This window comes from Haliaeetus leucocephalus, unplaced genomic scaffold, assembly GCF_000737465.1.
Source record: "Haliaeetus leucocephalus isolate CR32 unplaced genomic scaffold, Haliaeetus_leucocephalus-4.0 Scaffold0, whole genome shotgun sequence".
Taxonomy (NCBI): Eukaryota; Metazoa; Chordata; class Aves; order Accipitriformes; family Accipitridae; genus Haliaeetus; species Haliaeetus leucocephalus.
The window spans coordinates 18,293,418-18,315,478 of NW_010972436.1; the positions used below are offsets into that span (position 1 = coordinate 18,293,418).

Here is a 22,061-nt window from a genome sequence, read left to right on the forward strand (position 1 = left end):
TGCTAGCCATCGTCTTCGGAGCAGATGGCCATGAGAAAAGGGTTGTTCATTCATGCAGGAGATCCTGCCTTCTCAGCAGACCTCGGGGAGGCATTGCTGCCATCTGACGAGGCTGCTGCCTGTCGTGTGAGCATCTCTGTGGTTTCCAGCTATCTTTCGGGCTACTCTCACTTCCACCACTTGTCCTTCCCAGCCCCTGTCCCTACCCCATGTCTCTGGTCCTTTCTTCTCCATCCCCCTGACTCTCACTTCCTTAACCCCAAGCCAGGCAGCAGCTGTCTGGCCTCATCCCAGCAAAATCCCACAAAGTCTTGAATGCCTTCAGATCCTCATGAGGCATGTGAGTGCTACGGGCCACCAGTTCTGCACAGGATTATATCCTTATTTTACTCTTAGACTCTGATAATTGTTCTTCAGGAGGATTCCCTGTGACACCAATACGATGTCAGGGTTACAGAGTTTGGAGGTCCAGATGCTTTAGTGGAGTACACCGTTGTCTTTCAAAGTCCTCTAGGTTCCTCAGTCAGGAGAGGGCTGTTTTATCCCTTATGTATTTTATGTTCTTTTTTTGTTTTTTTTTAATGCATCCTTGTGACAAGATTAGTTCAGCTGAGGCAGAAGTGATAGTTTAGCCACTGGGGAAATTCTCAAGTTCTGTGTGGTTTAGTACGTCTGGTAAGTGCAATGTGCATGTACGTGTTATAAGGTGATTAGGTCAAAAGGCTTATCCTTATTTGAACAGCTTATCTCCATTTTTTAACTCTTCAGTGCAGCTAGCCAAAGATTGTGCAATGCAAGTATGCAGGAAACTGTGCTCCATACTTCTCCTCCAACCCATGCCCCTTCCTATCACTCCTGCCCTGGCCCAGCATGGGCATGACTCAGCCCCATCTCCCTTCCCACGCACATCGTGGGAGGAAAGGACTCACAGCTGGTTGGGAAAATCTCCCTGTTTTCCAAACCTGGCTGTTATTTTGGCAAAACACCTCTGTTTGCCAGAAGCCTCTGCATCTCCCACTGAGGAAGCTGATCTCATCCTGTGACAGCCCTAACTCATTTTAAGTCCACCCATACATTAAGATCAAAATCACACCCACTTTCACTGTGTCTGCAGGATGTACAGGGAAACCCAGTAGAACTGTTGAAGGACTGAAAACACAATAAGGGATTTAATAAGAGATTTAACCACAGAACAGCTATTGCTTTGCTGGGTTGGTCTTGTGGAGTAAAAGTAATGGCTCATGCTTGGCCCAAGTGCACATTTGTGTCCAAGAGTCATTGCCAGAGATTTCAAGGGAGTTAGAAATGTATCAGAGGGGCCCTTGTGTCATTTTAAGTATCTGCATGTTTCATGGCTGGCTTCCTCCTTCCCAGAGACTTCTGTTTGGAAAAGCTTTTGCTTTGCTTTTGGTTGTGTTTGTGGGTTTTCTTCAGCCCAGGAGAAGCAGTGGGAGGAATCCGTCTCTCTCTGACTACATTGCTTTTGTCTCTAAAGCCATTATTTGTAATCTTCCCTCCCCCACAAATCCCAGGGAGTCAATACTGCTTAAAACTTACATTGCTGAGGCTTGTGTTACATTTCTCTTACCTGGAAAACTGCGTTGACAGCATATCCAGTGACAAAGGAGATGGGCACCTAGCAAAAGCCAAACCGAATGCATTAGAGACCAAACCTCAGCAACCTCAGTTTCCCACGCTCCTCTCAGGGGTCAGACCAGCTAAGGATTTCAAATTGCAGGAGTCCTTCAATTATAAGGATGCCAATTTTGTCACTTGCTTATAGCTGTCCAAACATTTCAATGGAGAGGAGAGTCACAGTGTGGGATGAGATATCCTGGTATAACTCCTTGGCCCCACAGAAAAATGATCAGTGAGATTTTCCACTCACACCAGTCCCAGCCAGATGGAAATCCACTCATTCACTGGGATTACTCTTGGGTGTATTTTTTAGAAGAAAGATAAGCCCTCTGTCATTTTTATTTCCTTTTCTCTTAAGATTGAGGCCATTCTAAATGGTACCCTGAAGAGGCATGAGGCTTTGCTAGGAGAGAGAGGAGAATGAGGACAGATTTCAGTTCATATCCCACAGTACTCAAGTTCATGTTATTTGTACAAAGACTCCTGTTTTCCTTCCAGTTTCTACCATCTCCTGTTGTACTCTTTGTTGTGTTGGTTTTAAGGAGGACGTTTTACATGAAGGAGAGAAAATTATCTGGATTATTTAGGTGTTACCTTTCAAATAAAATTAGAACAATTATTTTTCAAAAGAAAAACATGAAAAAAAGTGTTAAAAAAGGATCAAAAACAACAATCAGAGAATATATCTAGGCTCTATATTTGCATCTGTCATGAGTCTCATGGTGTTTTCTTTAAAGCCTCTTCTCTTGCATTTGGAAAATGATGTGAAAGTATCTTCTACTTACCCAAATACATGTACTTATGTATGATAGCTGGGAAGAGAAAGCATGAAAGCCAAAGCAGCACAGAGGGTGTTCCAGGCACGGGGGCAAGTTCCCAGCTCTCACGGATGTCCACCGAGAGCAGAGGGAGCCTCAGGCTGGGCAGGGGCGTACACTCCCCACCGACAGGCACCCCAGCCTGCTCTCTCCTCCATGCAGCCTTTCCTTCTTTTCCTCTGGTCAGTGTTTTCACAACATTTTTATTGTTTTAGTGGCCTGTGGCAACTTTGCACGGCAGGGTGTTTGCTATCGTGTTTTTTTGGCACACAGTCCTCTAAGCCTTTGGGTGCTATCTCAACAGAGAGTGATGCATCATGTCAAACAGCCGATTTTGATCTGTCTGCATCTTGTTCTGTATAGAGGCATTTGAATAGCACCAGAGAGCTATCTATCTGATTTTCAAGGGCTCAGTTTATATCCTGTTGCCTAGGTGAACTGGAGTTTTAGATGCAGACTGATCTGTTATCTCGGGGTGGGGGCAGGGGGAATTGAAAGAGGTATTAATACAACATGAGTATGTTTACAAATCCTGGGTGAGGTTATGACTTAGCTATAATTCTCTTCTACACATGGTAGCGAGTTCAGTCCCAGTGACCGAGATGATTTCTGCAATTCCAGCTTTGCCACCGGTACAAAGTGGTTGTGCCATATAATTTTTTTGCCTTCAAAGGCCACCTTTCTCTCTCTGTGCGTGCTCAGTCCTGTCTGGCTCTTGCAGCTCCCTCCAGGGGCAGAGGGGACGGGACGACAAAGGGAGCCATGCTCCCTCACTGACATTGCTTCTCATGATGCTGGGAGGCCCCAGGCAGGAGGCAGACTGATCCTGCACAGCCCTCCGCGTCTCCCATGGTGTCTCTCAGGGGCTTACCAAGCTCAGCGTGCTCAACATCGTGACGGATGCTGCATTCCCACCAGCTCCCACCTCCTCCCGTTCTGCCTGAGATCAGCAGATGCTCATGGTGTGTATCTGTTCTGAAAATGAGATCCCTGAGCAAGGGGCAGTTTGGAAAGGAGGCGCTTTGATCTCTCTTCTTTAATCTCCTCCTCTCTGAACAGCCTGCATCAGTACTTCTCCCTCTCTGCAAAAGTTCTTTGAAACCCTTCAGCAGAAAATGCAAAGGACCTTTCTCTGTTGCCCTCCACCCGGGAGCAATGAAATCAGGTCCCATTAAGCTATGCAAACCATGAGCTGTTGCTGGAGCTGCTGCAGGCAGGGGCTCCAGCGGGATCCGCCGTTTGGAAACAGAGACCCAGCCCTGGCGCTGGCCTGTGCCAAGGCGGCTGTGCCAGGCAGCTCCTGCCCACAGCACAGAACCCACCTGTCTGCTCACCACAGTGGCTTTTGTTGTCCAGGTTTGCAGGCTAGTGGCCCACACAGCAAATGAGTAGAAAGGGACTCAACAGGTGGCTCCAGACACATCATCCAACGCCCACATTCTCCAAAATATTCAGACTGCTTCAGGTCACTGTCTTTTCCAGCCTTGGAAGGTCCCAGTGTTGATTCTTTGCTCCCAAAAGCACTAATGAGCAGGGCAAGGCAGAGCTCACTTGATTGCATTTATCCTGTGCTGGAAAATAAACCAACCACTTCCTTTATTCCTCTTATTTCCTTGCAAAGGGGTTTCAGGTACAAGAAATGAGAAAGCGACAGGAGTCATGGAAAGGTTGAACTACACTAAATGGTTAAGAGACAGGAATTTACCTGATTAAAAATAAGTCTCCTTCATGTACACACCCACACTTGACCTTGCAGCCCTGATCTGCATTCAGAGCCAAGGGAGATCTCACCTATGTAGGCAGTGGCCTCCAGTATGTGATTCAGATGTCCAAAACTGGTCATGTGAATGACACAAAGGTCATGCAGTCACCCCAGGTGACTGAAAACTTCATCATTGTAGCTGTCTAAAATTAAGTAAGATGCATTCCACTTAAAGATGTCCAAAATTTTGCCATTAGGACACCAACTAGCTCTCGAAGAGATTGTTGCACCTATACAGGAAACTTGCAGGCAGACACAAGGTGGGGAGCAAGAGTTTTCTGTGTAGGTTTGTGATGTCCACAAGGTCATTATTAACTTGGATCTAATAATCTTTTGTGATGATGAAATGTATGATGTTTTGCATTTTCATATCCCCCGTTTATATCCCCTTTGACCTAGACTTCCGATTACAGCGGAGGCCCCAGCAGTTAATGGCAGATAAATATGCTGGACCATGGAAAGCTCACCTGGAGGAACTCACGGCAAAAGCACTTTGCTGCTTAGTTCCTTTTAAAAACCAGCTATCCCATTAAAGCGTTTCTGAAAGATTTCACTCAGCAACTGCCACACTGCTGTCAATAGCACACACTACAATCTAACGGCTTTCCTTAGGCTAACAAAAAGTTTGCCTGCAAGGTGGAAAAAGATCTATAGGAATTGCTAAATTATGTCTCTCTAAGGTATTCGCCCTGGTAACACTTAACCGATGGTGACAACAGCATGTGCAGTGCACAATGTCAGCATGTTCACTTAAGGATGTCTCATGTGCCACAATGACCCACCAGATGTTAGCAGCCTCTGAAGATTTTGAGCACTGGATGTTACTGGTGTCCTTCTCTCCTGCCAGGGGTTAGCCACGCTGACGCTCGGCAGCCCGGAAAATCTCCCAGCTTCAGTGTGAACTGGATTGTGGGGAATGCCGACCTGGAGGTTATCAACGCCACAACGGGGAAGAGGACCTGCGGGAGTCCCTCACGGCTCTGCAAGCACATGTTCTTCACTCGGTGGGCAAAGCTTCATGGCAAGGTAGGTCTGATGCACTGACAGGATGCTGCCGCCAGCTCTAGGTGGGCTAGTCCTTACCCCGGAGTCATCCGTGTTCTAGCAATCTCATGATGAAGCTGCAGCCTCCGCAGGTGTCCTGCATCCCTCCTGGCAGAGGATCAGGAGCTAAGAGCCTGCAGGGTCGGCTGCAGGAGCTGGGAGTCCAGAGAAAGGCAAGGGCAGAAACCCAGGTGGGTTTGGAGGGGAGGTGCATGTTCTGGCTGTCCTTGGCGATGGAGCCATGCTCAGATGAGCAATCAAAAGCCAAGAGACTGTTAAATGTCCATACAAGCACAACTGCATAATGTTTTATGCATCTTGTGCCAAGCATCCCTTTGACTCTAAGGGGAGTATTCAACTCACTAAGTCTTAGAGGCCTGAGGGAAGTATTTCTCATCACCTTGGAGGCATCTACCTCACTTCGTTGTTCCACAGGGGTTTAGACTCACAACTTAAACCGCTCCCAATCTCACCAAAGTTAGCTGACTAAAGCAGGTGCTCTGGATCACCCATTCTCCTCCTCTTCCTCACTCTCCCAGATGTGCTGATAAATCCATACAACAATACAGCTGCTCCTCTCAAGGTGAGTGGCCAGGTGCTGAAGGCTCTCTGATTTCATTACACTCAGCAGCAGTACAATGTAATGGCATTAAAACTACAGGTTGTACTTAATTAAAATGGCCACCACCCCCTGACAGCCCTGCTTTCTCTAGGGAAGATAGCCATGAACTCCCCTTGTTTGAAATGGCACTGAAGACAACCTGCCCTCACACTTCAGTTACTTCCCACAGACAGGAGACAGTGTCAGGACAGATGGATGGCCAAAAACTACAGGGTGGAGCCTAGGGATGTAGGACATATATGAAGAAATTTGATGTGGAATAAGGAAAATTTCCTCTCATTATTCCTGGTTCTGGAGTCACCGTTTCTCCTCTTGCCTGACCCTTCAAGAAAGTGCTGGGAGAGAGAAAGACCCCACCACTTCCAGGAGGAGCAGCAGAGAAAACACAAAGTGTCTCTTCAGCCCACCTGCTTTCACTGCTAGAATATTAATTTGCTGTAAGGAAGCTTGTCAAGAATTGTCCTGCAGTCCATGTAGAGTGGGAGAAGATGAGGACAAGAAAAAATTATTTTATTAAGTGCCAAAACCTTTTTCCTGTTGGGGAACGAGTGGAAAAGAGGAAGGCAGAGTGACGGCAGGGAAGTCTGGAGCCACTTCCACCAACGAAGTCATTTGGGAAGGCAACGGACAGGCAGGGTGGGGAGGTATGAGGACAAGCCCGAAGGGGTTGTTCTGCTCTGCAGGAGACCCCATGGAAGGAGGCTGGGGGACTCAACCCATCCCAAGCAGTGACACGACCTGTCCTAGCAGGGACCCTGAGTCTGGGGGGGGAGCAGAAGGGACCAACCTGGGCTTCGTGCCCAGGGCTCAGTCACAGTTTGGTGGCACAGGTCCCAGCCTATTTCTTGCACAGCAGTTGGCATGGGGAGGGGGGCGAGAAGCACTTCTGCTGCCCCCAAAACGAAAGGATCCTCATGGGAAAAAACCTGGGGCAAGCTGGGCCCCAGGGCAGGCTATGGCCAGGACTATGGCTGGGAGAGCTGGACTGCACCTCGCTCACACCAGGGATGGGGTTGGGATGAGCAGGAGGGACTAACTCATGGCTGAGCAGGGCACTTTGCTTTTGACAAAACGAAGCGTTTGAGAATGTCGTCGGTGTCCCCCTCTGGGGAACAAAGGGGCAGCTGGGGGGGAGCCACCGCCAGCCAGGCCAGCTCGTGGCCCACTGACGCCCAGGCTGGCAGCATCGCCCTCCCTTGCTGGCTGGGCCAATACACCCGGCCAGAGCTGCCCCACGGCGTGCTGGCACCACAAGGACTGGAGCAGCTCATTTCGGGCTGCGCGATCGCCTTTTCCTTTAATCTGTCTTTCAGCATGTCTCCTTTTTAGAGAGAAGGAAAAGAGTGGTGTTTGCTCACCACGCTGTCCTTTGAGGGTGTGTTTTCCTACAGGCTACTATTTCCCTGGCTTGTAAGCATTGGTCTTCCACCTGTCTGCTTGCTCTAGGGCATTTTCCAGACTTGGGTTTTTTCATATAATGTCAAAGCCTCACTGCTGGTTCGGCACTGTTGAGACTTGGGCAGGTCTAAGGAGGTCATTTATTTAGTCCTTCTGCAGAGCAAAGGGGCCAACAGACCACTCCGTTTTCCTGCACCAGCACGAATCCCGATGCCTAATTTCTGCCCTGTTCTGGGCAGGTTTCACAGCATTTTCGACAATAACAGATTAAAAAGGGAAAAGGGGAGAGTGTGGGAGGGGACTCTCCTTGTGTCTCTTGGCATTACTTGGAAGCACTGAGCTGCTCTGCTTCCCGGGCTAAACTGAACACACTCTTTAAAGATCCCCAGAAAGGATTTTTCCTTTTTTTGTCCCTAAAAATCATCTTAACTGAGAAGTAGGGGTTTGCCTTTGTAAAGCACACCAAGATTTGCTACTGCCTATAGGCACTCCAAGGCAAAGCTGTTTACCCCGTTCCTCTTCGCAACGGCTCGAAACCATGTCACAGGCATTTATTGCTTCCCTGTTTTTTTGTTGTTAAACCAAAAGCAAACACACAAAGCACAGTGATAGTTTGTTTGTTGCTTATGAAATGTAGACAGGAAGATTATACAGCTACTGAAGCCTCCTGTTTCTTTTGGCTCATTGGTTGATTTTTTTATTTTTATTTTTTTCCCCTTCCCTGATTTTTGTTCTGCAGCTGAGCACACGAATACCAAGCCATGGAGACATGCCATCAGTGTACAGCGAGGCAAAGCTGGTGGCTCAGACGTACCAGTCTGTCAAGCAGCAGCTGTTTAAAGCGTTTCAGAAAGCCGGTCTGGGCACCTGGGTGAAGAAACCCCCAGAGCAAGATCAGTTCCTACTAACTGTATAAATCACTTGACACCTTTGCTACATGACTGGATCAAATCAGCTGGAGAGAAGGCTAGGCAGGACACGTGAGCCGAGAGAATTGAAGCAGTTTGAGATTTAATAGCAACCTCAACGGGAATATTTGCTTTTAATTCTGTATTGGAAATACGTAAATAGAAATGTGTCTGATGCACTGAACTTGACTTTAGAAAACTGCTTTTCCATGACCCCTTCCCAAGAATGTACCTGCCCAAATTACAATGCCACCCCCACAGATTCTGCATTTCATTGTTTATTGCTGTTGGTTATTACTGATTGGAGGTGTTAGTGGGCACCTGTCTGATCCCAAATAGAGTTTGTTTTCCCTCACACAATCAGTGCAAGAGTCATCACTGAATAATGGAAAATAGTGAGCAAAGACGGAAGTACCCTAGGCACGTGGCATGACAGCAGGTCTCAGAGCATCCATAATCATCCAAAAAAAGGTGTCTAACCTCTATGCAAAAATCATCCTGTTAGCTGCCTAAATCTGTGAGAAAGAATTTGGACCTCAAAGATATGCAGCATTTTTAAACTCCCTTTTCCACTGCTGGCTCTGAGCACAAAGCCAAGTGTCCTTGGACAAACCACTTCCCACCAAATCTTCAAATCTGGCCAGGAGTTTTGCACTTGCAAATTTTAATTACCCATGCCCAGTTCATCACACGTGCCCTTTAGACACCAGCCAGGATGCAGATGCTTGTCAAGAGGGCGATTCAACCCTGTACTGCCTGCGGAGGTGCACAGTTCCAAGGGCTGCCGGTGAAGACCGCTGTGATGATGCTCCTAGCTCTGGAGCTTCAGGTAGCTGCCTAAAGTCAGGCAGGCTGGGACCAGGACCCAGAGCCTCAGATTTCCAAGCTCGTGACGATCCACAGCTTTAAATTAAGTGGATGTGAGCTCAGGATGCTCCATACATCTGAAATATCGCTGGGTTGGGTAGCCACAACTAAGGCATCCCAAACGAGAGAGTGCATTTGATACTTGGCTCTTTCCTGCCTCAGTTTCTCCACCTGTCAAATGGGGATAATAATACTTACCTGCTTCACATTTAAGGAACTTGGCAGGGTCAAAGTGCTCTGGTCGTATGATGCTGTCACTCTTGCAGTGAGTTTTACCTCCCCACATAGTCCAATTGATGTAAGTGCAGCAGATGCAACTACAGGCTTGGGTAAGATAAGGTCTTACTCAATGTAAGAGCTTTCAGATACTAGCTCTGTGTAAATGCCAGGTATTACTATTGTTCATGTTCATCTGCAGCCTGAAAAGCAGGTGGGGTTTTTCAGTTAGGAAACGAGTAGCACCCAACAGTTAAATATTTTCTTCATAACTGTGGCTGGGTCTGATATAATCTCATCTTTGAACCATCCCAAACTTCATCAGAATGCAGAAGATACAGTCATGGGAGAACTGAGCTTTGATAGTCCCACTGCAGAACCAACCTTCAAACGCCCTGTGCATTTCTTTCAGTTTTTGGTTTTTTAAATGACAGGATTTGCGGGTATATAACTACTGTTTTCTTTTTATTCCTGTGATTCTCTTTAAATCTGTATATAACATGCTGCTACTGATTTGTGATAACTGTCTTGGTATTTTCTCAGAACTGTCAAGCTGAGTTACTTTTCAAACAACACAAGGCTCATATTTTTCCATGTAATTTCCTTTACACGGGAAACTGTTCCTATCAATAAAGATAGATGCTCTTTGTATAGGGTTTATCATGTTTGGAGAGCCATATACAGTAAATACATTGTTTATTGATGCCCACAATAGAATAGCTACAGTATTTTGATGAGATTTTATTTTTAGATTATAAACTACAAGATGTATCTATAGTGTCTTGTATAAAAACAATTGTGATAAACTAGAATTTTTAAATTAGATAAAACAAAGCTCTCCCCTTCCAGAAACCTTTTCAGCAAAATAATACATTCCATATTAACTACCAAAAATATTTAAAAAAATATCCTTAGAGTAGAAATAGTTAAAAAAAAAAAAAAAAAAAAAAAGAGACGTTTCAATAATGGAAACGTTTTGTGGTAACCACTTTGTCAATAGTTTGACCAGTTTGTCAGCTCTTCTGAATAACATTCAGAATTTTTTTGGCGCCTTCTGGAGCTTCCCAGTACCTCCACACAGTCCCGTCCTCTAACTCAGCTGTCTCTGGTGCAGCCCTCCAGTGTGATCTGGGCAGCAAAGGTGCCCAGAGGGGCAGTGGGCGGGTGGGGGGGTCAGGCCCGTGACTGGAGGTGCGGGAGAAGCTGTGGGTGACACTGGCAGTGGTGGTCCCAGGGGCTCCCACGGAGGGAGAGAAACCACAGGGCAACCAGAGAGGAGGACAAGGGTTCTCATGCAGAGATCCACAGGGCAGGGGGAAGCAATGTCTTCTACTTTTCCTCTCCAAGTTAGTCTTTATCTAGCACACAAGAGACCTCAATGGCTCCTCCTTACATCTCCCTGCCCTCACCCATCCTCCTCCAGCCCTGGCATGACGTCAGCTCGACTAACGCATATAGCTCCACAGGCCGGTGTCGCAGCTACTGTGACAACAAAACACCGTGCCTGGTTGTTTTTAAGAATAAAAAGAAAAGTGTGGTGGGATTGAATTATCCTTTGTTGCAAGAAATATATAAATGCAATCCTGGATTCAGCTGCCAGAATGAATTTGGTAGTGGGGACCGAACTGAGTCCCCACTGCAAGCAGGCATCAGCTGATCTCATTGGAGGCAATGGAGTTGCACGTGCTTGCACTAGGGTTGAATATGACCTTAAATGTCTACTTCTTCTCATTATGTGCAGCGATAGAGTGTGATGGGACCACATCCCAGAAGCACATATGACCTACATACAGCATTTCCTGAAGAAAAGGAAAAATTGCTCAGTAGTAGTTCTTTAGTGAAGATTCTGTACATAACACGCATGAGTGAATGGCAATACTGTACTAATGGATGTACATTTGTAATATTTGTAAAAAAAAAGAAACAAAAAAGACAACAAAAGAAAATAAATCTGAATTTACATATGTGAATTTGCTGCTAAGTTCTGTAAATTGCACTTCAGTGATACCTGATAAGTGAATGTTTCTGTTAAGTGAATAAAATGCCAAGTAAAATTGTTCTTTCACTGTTTGTTGACCATTTTTCACTGTGGCTTAGCAATCAGTTTGAATGTGCTCCAAAATGCAAGTATGTATTTTTACACACACCTACTGTAGTTCTACAGACAACATGCTCTTACTCAGTTTGGATTTGATGCATTGTAAGAATCACACACTTGTACTGAGAGATAGATGTGCCTGCTCATGCAGAAGAAGCCATACAGGGACACGGTCTTATCCTGGAAGAAGAGTGAACTGGGTCCATCTCTAATTTGATCCTTCCAGGTGACTCTCAAAGATCTTTCTTAATAAAAATTAAATATGTTTTTGCAAACACACTGCATAGGACTTGCTGTATAAAGCTACTTAAGAAAACTATAGTGATGAACAAAAGGTCAGTACATCTGCAGATTTCTTCTTCATTGGTGGAGTGGCCTTGGTTTATTCTTGCTTTAAACTATCAGTATTCAGCTATAGCAGACTAGAGTCGCACTGGGCCCAAATGACACCATCCACACAAAAGTTTTAACATGCATTACTGTATGAGCATCACCCGGTGCCTTGGGATGATTTCACTCGGCCAGTCCTCGCAGAGATCACTGGTATTACCAAAACCTTTCAGAAGCGCCCACTGTCAAAGTATAAATACACCAACAGTGAAAATTGTCTAGAAAGAGATTTTCCTGTCCCCTTCCTTGTGAAGATTTGGTTCCGGGATGAAATTGAGGGCGGCAGCTCACAGGGAGCCCCACCAGCTCGCTGGCCCCACAGCTCCTTGCTTGCTCGTGTTGAAGAAGTCAGTGCCAGACCCACACAGCCCATCCCATGGGTTTCATTCCCCAGCATAACAGGACAGGGACTATGCACAGCTTTATTTTCAAGCTAAGACTTTGCTGCAGTTGCATTTCCTTAGCTTGGATCTGTGTCATTAAGTATTTGGGTGGGATAAGGAGGAGGGGGGAGAAGAAAGCATTTGCAGGGTGAAGTTGTCTGTGTGGAAAAAAGTCATTGTGAGCTGACACGATTCTGCCACCCACAGAACATTTTTGCCTTAAGTAATAAAAGCAACAGATTCTCAGTATTTGTAAATCTCCAAGTGTATTTGCACACATAAATTTCACGGCTTTAACTGGATATAGGTAAAGCAAACCCCATAGTCTCACCCTCACCACAGCCTCAAACACAGCAGTTACTTCCCTGCCAGTAAAAATGGTCACAGCAGCGTAACACTGTCCTAAACAGAAAGGAGAGAAGTTACACCAGTAGAAAGGCAGTTTGTGCTGCTATCCACCTTCCAGGTGATGAGCTTATCATTATTTTGGTGTCAAAAAATGTAAACACCCAAATTCTTGACTTGGCAAAACCCATGCATAGCATCGGCTTTCCTTGCAGAGGGGCTCTTGAGGGGACGTGCCGAGACCAGCCCCAGGGCAGATGCAGGGAACAAGCAGAGCTTTGGCCATGAAGAGCAAAGGGTGGAGGTGAGGAGGTCCCTAGGGGGGCTTCCCAGCAGCCTGGCAGCCCCTCATCCCACTCTGGGGCAGTTTGGCCATGGCTGAGTCCACAGCAGGAGGCTCCCAGCCTGTTTTCTCCTCCGAAAGTAGTTGCTACTGCCCGACCACGGCAGACACTGTGACACGATTTGGCTGCCGAAAACAACTACAAAGCAGTCATTAGGGTAAATTGTATGGTTAGATTCTGTGTTTAATCTCATTAAATTTAAACGCTAAATACCAGAAATGCATTTAAAACTTTACAGGCCTACACCCCAGTGTCGTCAGGCACAGTTATTTCTTTTCCAACTGTATATTGGAAAAACGACAACATAAAACATGAACAAGCTGATATATCGACTAATAGAGGGCTTCAGAGAAGTGCCTGTTTCTCAAATAAAATAAATAAGTCCTTCTGCTGCAGTTAAACCTTGATAGCCATGCTTGTGTGTTGAAGAATGAAATAGCAATTTAAGAGCTTTTTAAGCCTTTTGATTCATTACCGTTGTGCGTACTTTCCAGCCCTGAGACCTGATTACTTTGGCTGGTTTCAGCTTGATCATGTGGATACACCAGTTTAGCTGGAAATCTGGGTGAAGTCAGAGAAAATCTGAGACTTTTTAAAAGGTAGCAACAGTCTGTTTGGATGCAAAACCAAAAACCAAACCCAAAACAACACAAAGACATACAAGCACATGCACACATATAGACACATAGTACTCCAAGGCCTCCTGCATAAATAATGTGGCCTTGGAGAAAGGGGATTAATAATCATTGCCTCTTCAGCAATGAAATGGTTCTGCTCAAATGCTTCATTCAATCTGGCTTTCCTGGTAATTAAATCCTCTATTAGAGAAGTTTATGTTCTATTTTATCAACTTCCTTTGCAATACAGAATGACTTCCACTAGACCATTAAAGTCTTGTTCTGCTGTGGAGAGGAAAAGGTCCCATTCATTCTCCTCTGGCCCTGAACAGATGCCTTTGCAGCCTATCCTGCCATGAAATGATCCAAGCCAGGAAGAGACATCTCCTTCCTTTACACCCAATGTTACTGAAACAACCTCCCCCAAAGGAAAATAAAGATATGAAGACTGGTACGTATTGTTGGGTCTGACCAGTTCTTCTGATAGACTGATAAACTGGTGCCTACCTCTCCTGCTCTTGAGACCTCAAAGTCATGCTCAGACATTAGCACGGACTGTATGTGACATACCGCAAAGGAGGTGGTTTACCTACAGTACCCTCCCTTCCCAGCACCACCAGCCTAACTGCACCCAGCCCTGCCTTCCACAGCACACTCTTTGCTACAGATTGCTTTTATTTCATTTGATTTTAACAAGTAAATTAAGTTGTTTACTCACTTAAGAGTGATAAATCTATAATAACAGACATTTTTACTGTGGATTCTGAAGTAAATTGTTTTTTCTAAAGCAAATTGCTTGTTCACATCCTGGTCTCAGTAGTAAAAGGACTAACAACAGGTGCCAGCATCCCCTTGACACCACAGCTCCTAAAATCCCGACCATCACACAGAACAGTGGGACTTGGGCTCCTAAATCTCAAGTTTCAGTGGGAGATGAGGTGATATTCAGAAGGGACTTGTTAACCCAGCTCTCATTGTCAACACCTAAACCCCACATTTTTTGGTACCAAACCCCTCCTCAGCCTCTGGCATTACATATCCTCTAGAGCCTACACATCTTCTTCTGGGCATGCCTTGCCTTGGCTGCCTGGTGTGTGGCCTGGTGCTGATCCCCACCATGCTTTGACCTGTCCAGATTCATGAACTACACCTACACTTCCTACTTGTGGTCCTCTCAAAGCATCTACAAGACGACATTCCAGCAAAACAGGAGAGTCCTTTTTCATTGAGTGACTCAACCTGTAAACCCCTCAGGCTGCTGTCTAAAGGAACAGGCAAGTATGGTAATCACCAGAAAGTCAGGCACTCAGGAAGAAAGGTAAGGAGAGGAGGTGTCTCACGTTTATATCATTTCACATTATACAGAAGAAGCTAAATTATTTGTTATTGTAATTTAATAAACTTTTGGCATGAGAGAGAACAAAACAGACTTGGTAACGTAACTGGTTTGGGGATACTTGCCTGGGAAAGGAACAGACCTGAGTTCTTGTCTAGTTTTACCCTCCAAAGTGAGGAAGAGAAGAACAGGCAAAGAGCCCCAGATGGGGGAGCTCCTGCCCTCCAGACAATGAGTTCACAACACATAAAAAAACCTTCTTTGTTCAAGGATGACCTTCACCTTAACCACTTCATCCACCCAGAGGATAAGTGTTTAGTTCGAACCCATTTTCTAAGCTTCCTGGATAGAGAAAAGTGGCTACATAAGGTGATTCATGCCATTTAACACAATGTCCAAGAGATGTGGAGAAAACTTGCCCTCTCAAGGGTCTGGCCTCTCCCCACTGATGGGAGAGGGAATCTGGACTCCTGCATTCAGAGGACTGCATGGGGAGGTGACTCCCAGCCAAAGAGTCTGCAAGCCACAGAACCTTCTGTTTCTCCACTTTAAAAACCAGTGACTATTCCTTGTCACAGGGAGCTGGCTTTTGAGTATTAAAACTATTAGACTGTAAGAAAATACAATACATAGATATAGATATAGATATGAAACAGATCAATCTGCTTTTAAAGTTAAGTGTGAACACTTTCAAATTCTGGAAAGAAGGCATTCCAGCTGTAAGTTTTGGTGGATGACTAAATGAACATATACTGTACATATTTAGAGGTTTGGTGAGGAAGTTTATTCTGAACATAACTGTTGCCATTGAAATCATTGAAAGGGTCATTACTGGCAGCAAGCAACAGGGTTAGTTTGATACCAAATTCATGTTCTAACCTGAGAGCTAAGAGGACTAATTCCACATGAATGTTTCCTTCGTGTCAAAACTTGGTTCCTAGCCCTGACCCATCTGTACTCACTGGAAAACCAAAACCATCCGACACTGCCATCTGAGCCTTTGCATAGAATTTTCTTGTGGTGGCTCAGCATTTCCCAGATCTATTTTTTCAATATTTGACCCAGTAACTCTTTGACCCTCTAACAAGTAGAAATACCTTTGAAGAACATTTCTGATTATTTGAAACATTTGCTGTACAAGTTCAGCTCTGCTTTCTATGTGTGGCTTTCCTAAAATATTCTTTTATCTTCTTCTTCAGTTATTTAAGGGGTGAGGCAGAGATCAGAAATAGCTAATTTGTCCATCTATTTGTCTCATTGCCTACTGGTCTCTCTTGAAGAACTGTGACAAAAGTGAAGACTGGGTTGTTCTGAAAATAACCCCTTTTTCACTCAAGGAGTGATGTGGAGATCACTCTATCCCAAAAGTGTCAGTGAAATGTACAAAAAAAAAATTTTGGGCTCACTACACTGTGGGATTCTCCAACTAAGGTAAAACTTTGCCACCTTAGTGCAAGCCTATTGACTTCAAATGACTCAGACTAGTGTAACTGAGCAGAATTCAGTTTATGAAGGTAATTGGGGGGTTAAGGTCACATGAAAAAGGTACATGAAAACACTTCATCATTCCCTCTCCTTGTACTTTCACAGTGCAACTCAATGATTTGCACCGCTGAGCGCCAAAGCAGCCTGCTAGTGTCTCTAGACAAGGCTGGCTGAAGATTACCCTGTGAAATGACATTAAACTCGTGAAGCATTTTAGTGCTTATGGGATTGGCCAGGGAGTGCCATACTTTACTCCTGCTGCTAATTTCTCTCCTCTTTTGTCATCCTTCCTCCAGTTTTCATGGGGGAAAAGCTCTATTCAGCCATTGCAGGTAAGATTAGACAGACCTTCATGGGAAGATGGAAAGGACAATTTAGTGTGGTCCCCCACATATCACAGCAGTTCAATACCCCTGTCCCAGGACTTTCTGCTGCTGTGTCTTTCTCCTTGCCAGCTCTTGCTACAAATTTCCCTGACAGAAAGCTACCCAGTCATGTCCCAGACCAACTCTTTTCAGTGTCATAGTGCCACGGAGATCAGGCGCTTTTGGGTTCCCCTGCTAGCACTGCTGAGTACCTGCTGCTAATATAGACAAATGTAAAACAACACATGGAGAAACAGTAAACCAAAGTAAAAATACATCTTAAATGAAGCAGCTCCCTCCATCTTTTACAGGGAGGTTTGCAATAGGTCCTGACTTCACTGTTACTGTTATTATTATTACTGGCTGAATAGTCTGACAATCTTTACACCCTCTAACTTGTCTTCTTTACTGCTACAGGGGTCCTAAGCCACACAGGGACAAGTTGCTGCAGAGGTGCTGGGTGTGGAAATTATGTGGGTTGCCCCGTGCTTGTTGTCTTGTGCCTGCAGCAGCTGGAGAGCTGCGAGTGGTCCTTCGCCTTCACCCAGCCCTGCGTGTCTGCTCCCCCCACCTGCAGCAGGGCTGTAGGAGCCTCCATCAGAGGTGATTGATGTATTATTGCCACCGGTGATCAGATAGATCATGCTTATGAGTCATACTGGCCTTTAATATCTGTAAGCCAGAGAAAAGAATATTGCATTAATTAATATTCTTTAAAATAAATTAACAGACTAGAGCCCTTCAGTCCTTCGCTTTCTTCTCCCTGAGCACCGGCAGCAGCAGCTTGCACTGGGGAAATGGCAGAGGCTGCCCAGGAAAAGCGAGCAATCAAACCAGCCACCTCCAGCTTGGCGGGGATGGTCTTTGGTTTGCTTTCCAAAGGAAAAAAACCTCAGTGTACCCAAGGACTTGCTGCAGCCCATGGGCTGGTAGCTTTGGCATATATATATATATGTTTGTGTGTGTGTGTGTGTATACATATTTATATATATTTGCTTAAGGACTCCATCCTACATGCTGAACCAGGATATTGGTGCTCAATGGCCCGTCAGCTGGCCAGTGCCTCCCCTACCAGAAAAGGGAGGGTACGGGGCTATATGTCCTGCTGTTTAAGCAGTAATTTTACTTGCATTTAAGCCAGGACTGCTGCTGAAAAAAGCATTGCGCCCTGTGTCATTCCCCCCCACATCCCTGACACTGGAGTCCAGGCACATGCCCAGTGATGCAGAGCAGGAAAGCTGATCCTGCTGAAAATCTGCTAACCTTTTCTTTCTCTTTTTTATACTGGGGTATTATTTCAGAGTAGGTCCAAGTGCTCTGTCTGGTTCACCGCAGCACCACACGTGTACCGGTGCCAACGTGGTCTGGGGGGGGCAAAAAGCAAGGCAGGCAGAGGGACCTCTCTGTACAGTGACAGTGACGGTGATGTTGCAAATGCAGGTCCACTTACACCCTTATAGCTACATTCGGACCATCAGCCCTCCCCTCCCTGTGAACACATGTGACTGAAAAGAGCTTACAAATAACACTGGGAAAATGCACATGTTCACTTGTGAGGTCTCTGTATTTGTCAGAGCTCTCCACTGAAGAAACTGCTGTTCTCCTTGTGTCGTTATTTCCCTTTCTTGGAAAAAACTCTTTATATGTCTAAATATTTTGTGCGATGAGAGCACCATTTGCAGAGTAAGAGACGCTAATGTATCAGGAGAAGCTGGAAAGTCTGCACATCACAGCCCACCAGCAGCCTGTAAAGCATTCCCCTAGGGCACGGTGCAGGGGGTTATTCACGTTGACGTGTGGATGGGGGTTTCTTGCTGCCTGTTCTCACTGATACATAACGGAGCAGTTCTTCAGACAGGCACCATGATGAGCGCCTGCATTTAATACATTTCTGTCAAATGGAGAATTTTGTGTATTCGTGGATGTGGCCATCTAATGTATTTTGGTTCTTTTGGAGATTTCCCACCTCTCAGCGTCACCCACTGCTTGCTCCCTCCTGCTGCCTTCCACAAAGCTGGAGCAGGCATACTCTGCCAGGAAGGACAGGCGGTTTATAACCCAGGAGAAAGCAGGAGGCAAGGCAAGACCTATTCCCACGTGCTTCTTTCCAGGCTTCAGGAAAGTCACATGAACCTCCCTTTTCCTCCACGTGGACAATAAACACTGAACTGTTGTTGAAGTCTCTGTAAGAATGCACTAGGGCTAGAATTGTAAGGGTTAGGCTAGCAAACAGAAAGCCTTTTTTTCCCCACACCTGAAGTCAAGTCAATACCTGCTGTTAATCAATCAAATAAAAAATTGAGCCAGTCTTCTCTACCTTTGTTTGTGTACATTTCTGAAGGGCACAGCCACACGATAAAGGTTCAGCCAACCTCACTGCTTGCGGCCCCAGAAAAGGGAGATCCCCTTTTCTGCCTCCCTCTGCCTTCCTTCTCCCACTCCTGCCTGCACCTCCTCCCATCTCTGCCATCCTCCCAAACTGCTTTGAATCACTAAACAAGCAGAAAACTGACACAGCAAAAAATAAGATAAATGCCTCTTAGGCTGGGGAGTTGAAATCATTTTCCACGGGGCCAGGAGGCTGCAGAGCCGGGAGAGGCTGGGAGCTGGGCAGGGGCAGCGGAGAGGGATGGGAATGGGGACACAGAGAGGGGATTTTCCTTCTCCGTGGCAAAGAGCCATTAGCTCTGCAGCCTCAACCTTAAGCACCAGTAGCTTCTGCCTTTTTTCCCCCCGTCTTGCAATACTGCATGTCTCTGTCCCTCCTCACTGCCTCTGCGTGCCCTGGACCTGTCCTGGGGCATCTCCAGCCCTGTGGGGAACGGCGAGCTCATACGGACACCCAGCGTGGTGATGCCTCTGCCCTGGCAGCAGCACCAGGCTCCAGGGAAAGGAGGAAGTCAGCTGAAATACCAGGAATTCCCAGCCCCGATAATAAATGACCAACAGCGGCATTTGCATGGATGCTGGCGAGTCAAGGCCAGGCTTTTGGAAATGCTGATCTCTGCATACAAGATGGTGTGTGAAACACAAGTGACAGGAGAACCAACTTCACAGACCTTCCTGTCCCTTCCAGCTCCTCTCCCCTCACCTCCACTGAGTGTGCCACAGCCTTTCCAGGGCATTTCTTAGGCGTTGTTGAAGATTTTATCCCTAAAAATACATTTTCATACATAGGCAAGGTGTTTATTGTTCCTAATGGACCCATATTAACTGCAGTACATCTAATCCATCCCTTGTCCTTACCAGAGTAGTGAATGGCACATAGTTTTTATGCTGACCCCTTCCTGATGGGAAACTGAGGCACAGAGTGCCAAGGTGGCCATGGGAAAGTCCTGCAGGTGAGAAGTGCCTCTGCCATACACCCTTTGGGCCAAGACCTTGCTCCTTCACAAGCCTCCCTGCCCACCCAGCACAGAGCCTGGCGAGGGGAAAGGCTCTGCCCTAGTGACCCAGAGATGGTGTGCAATGCTCCTGTGCAGCCGGAGTACCATAATTTCTTTAACTGCCCTCAGGAATCGATTGCCCGGGAAGGCTGGGGAATCTTGCTCTTGCAGGACTTTCAGCGTAACCTAGGCAAAAACCTGTGAGGAGCACAATGTATGTGTCTGACTTGGCCCGGTGGTGAGACCACACTGGCTCGTTTGAACTGGTACCCTAAGTCACCTGAGTTAAAGCACCAAGATGTTCCCTTTCAATACAAGTTGATCTGTGAAAGAAAAAAGGACAGCAGCTAGCCAGAAAGAGTTTAAAATAAAACACATTAAAATACATTATGGAATATTTAAATGTAAAATCTATTAATATGTCATATCGTGTTATGGTGTTCAAGTGATAGCCATAGCACATTAGTAACAGGTATATTATCAACATGTATATACACATGTACACACACATATTTTATAATAGGCACTAATAATAATATACCATGACGCACCACCTCATGTAACCCATATTTTTGGCCCATCAAAAAATAAGACTAAAAACCCATAAAGATAAAATTTCATGGAGTTTCTTACCACTACATAACTATATATATTTATTTATTTATTTATAGACATATAAGAACAAAAGCTAACGAGGAAATGTCCCAGTTTCTTCTCAGTGGCAGTTTAGCACTTCGGTCACCCTCACGCAGGTGAGCCATGGGGAAGCATCCAAGGTGGTGGGAGCTGGACTTGACTCTTGTAGGTTCCTTGACACTTCTGTGCTCAGAAAATGAAGCTTCCATGTATATGCCTCTCCCTGCCTGTCAGTAGCTATCTGGCATCCCCTGTGTTTCACTGCTGGTGTATTTAGGTGCAACATGTATTTTTTTCAAAACTTTCTATCCATCACCCATAATGTATAGCTGAAGTGTTTGGCTCCAGTACATTTACATGGTAATCAAATCATTAGCCTGGGGGAGGCATAACACATTAATGACTTTAGAAATGTTGGTTAAACTCCAGTCCTGATCAAAGAGACGAAAATTTATTGTCATTCCTCTAATAGCCATGTGGTAACCAAAATGAAATCAATTTGATGAAGATAATTAGGTTCCCATCTCCATCACCACACACTTAGTACAATTAGGTGGAATGAGCTTCCCCTGCTAGCAATATGATACTGTTAGCACAGACTAAAATACTTCAACAGCGCCAGCCAGGAAACACTTACAGAAACTATTTTTTAAATTAGAAACTGCTGGTTCATCAGAATCTGAATACTCCCAGGAGTCTCCGTACCACACGCATAGGTCCTGGGTAGAGCTCCCAGGCGGACGCTAGCAGAGGTCTCCGCTAGAGTGGAGGGCATCCTTTTAGGGCTTTGCCTGGCCTGTTGGACATGCACATTGGGTCCTGGATCTCCCTCAGGAGCCTCCTCCTGTTCCTATGGGGCTGTGGAGATGGTTCCCACCCCAGGGGCACTGCTGGTCCCTCCTTGCTGAGCCATGACCAGTCGCAGTGAGCAGGGTCAGTGGCTTTTTGGTGATCCTGCTTGCTGTGTCCGAGCCAGGTGCAGGAGGATGCTGAGGCGAAGCTCTGCAGGGAGGTTTGTGGGCAGAAGGTGGCTGCTTCTAGCGGCGATGAGGCTGGGGAGCTGGATCCTCTCCAGGCATTAGCCTCTCCCACCAGCTGGGATGTTTGCAGACTCTACACCCCGCGTCTCCATATGCTGAGCCCTAAGCACAATTATTTTTCTTGCTGAGAGGCCTCTGTATCAGCTTGGTGCTGAGCAGGAAAAGCAAATTAAATCTTTGCAGAATAAGAAAACCTTCTTCCAGCTCTGAACTGACTGGGCTCAGCACTCCTCTTTGCATCAGCTTCATAGGCAGAATATATTAGTGCCCATGCTAATCAAATAATGGGAAACCTGATCTGTTAACGCTCATTAACAAGCAGTCAAACTACATTTCCAGTTTTCTAAAAAATAAAATATTCTG

General features: G+C 45.8%; 1 protein-coding gene across 1 annotated transcript in view; it reads left to right on the plus strand.

The window, feature by feature from the left end:
* ADARB2 (adenosine deaminase, RNA-specific, B2 (non-functional)) overlaps nt 1-8,198 on the plus strand; it is a 112,714-nt gene extending 104,516 nt beyond the window's left edge. Inside the window, exons 8-10 of the mRNA XM_010585520.1 lie at nt 5,066-5,244; nt 6,715-6,739; nt 8,050-8,198. Of these exons, the coding sequence (XP_010583822.1) occupies nt 5,066-5,244; nt 6,715-6,739; nt 8,050-8,198 (353 nt within the window). The remainder of the gene's footprint in view (nt 1-5,065; nt 5,245-6,714; nt 6,740-8,049) is intronic.
* Nucleotides 8,199-22,061: the final 13,863 nt, after the last annotated feature.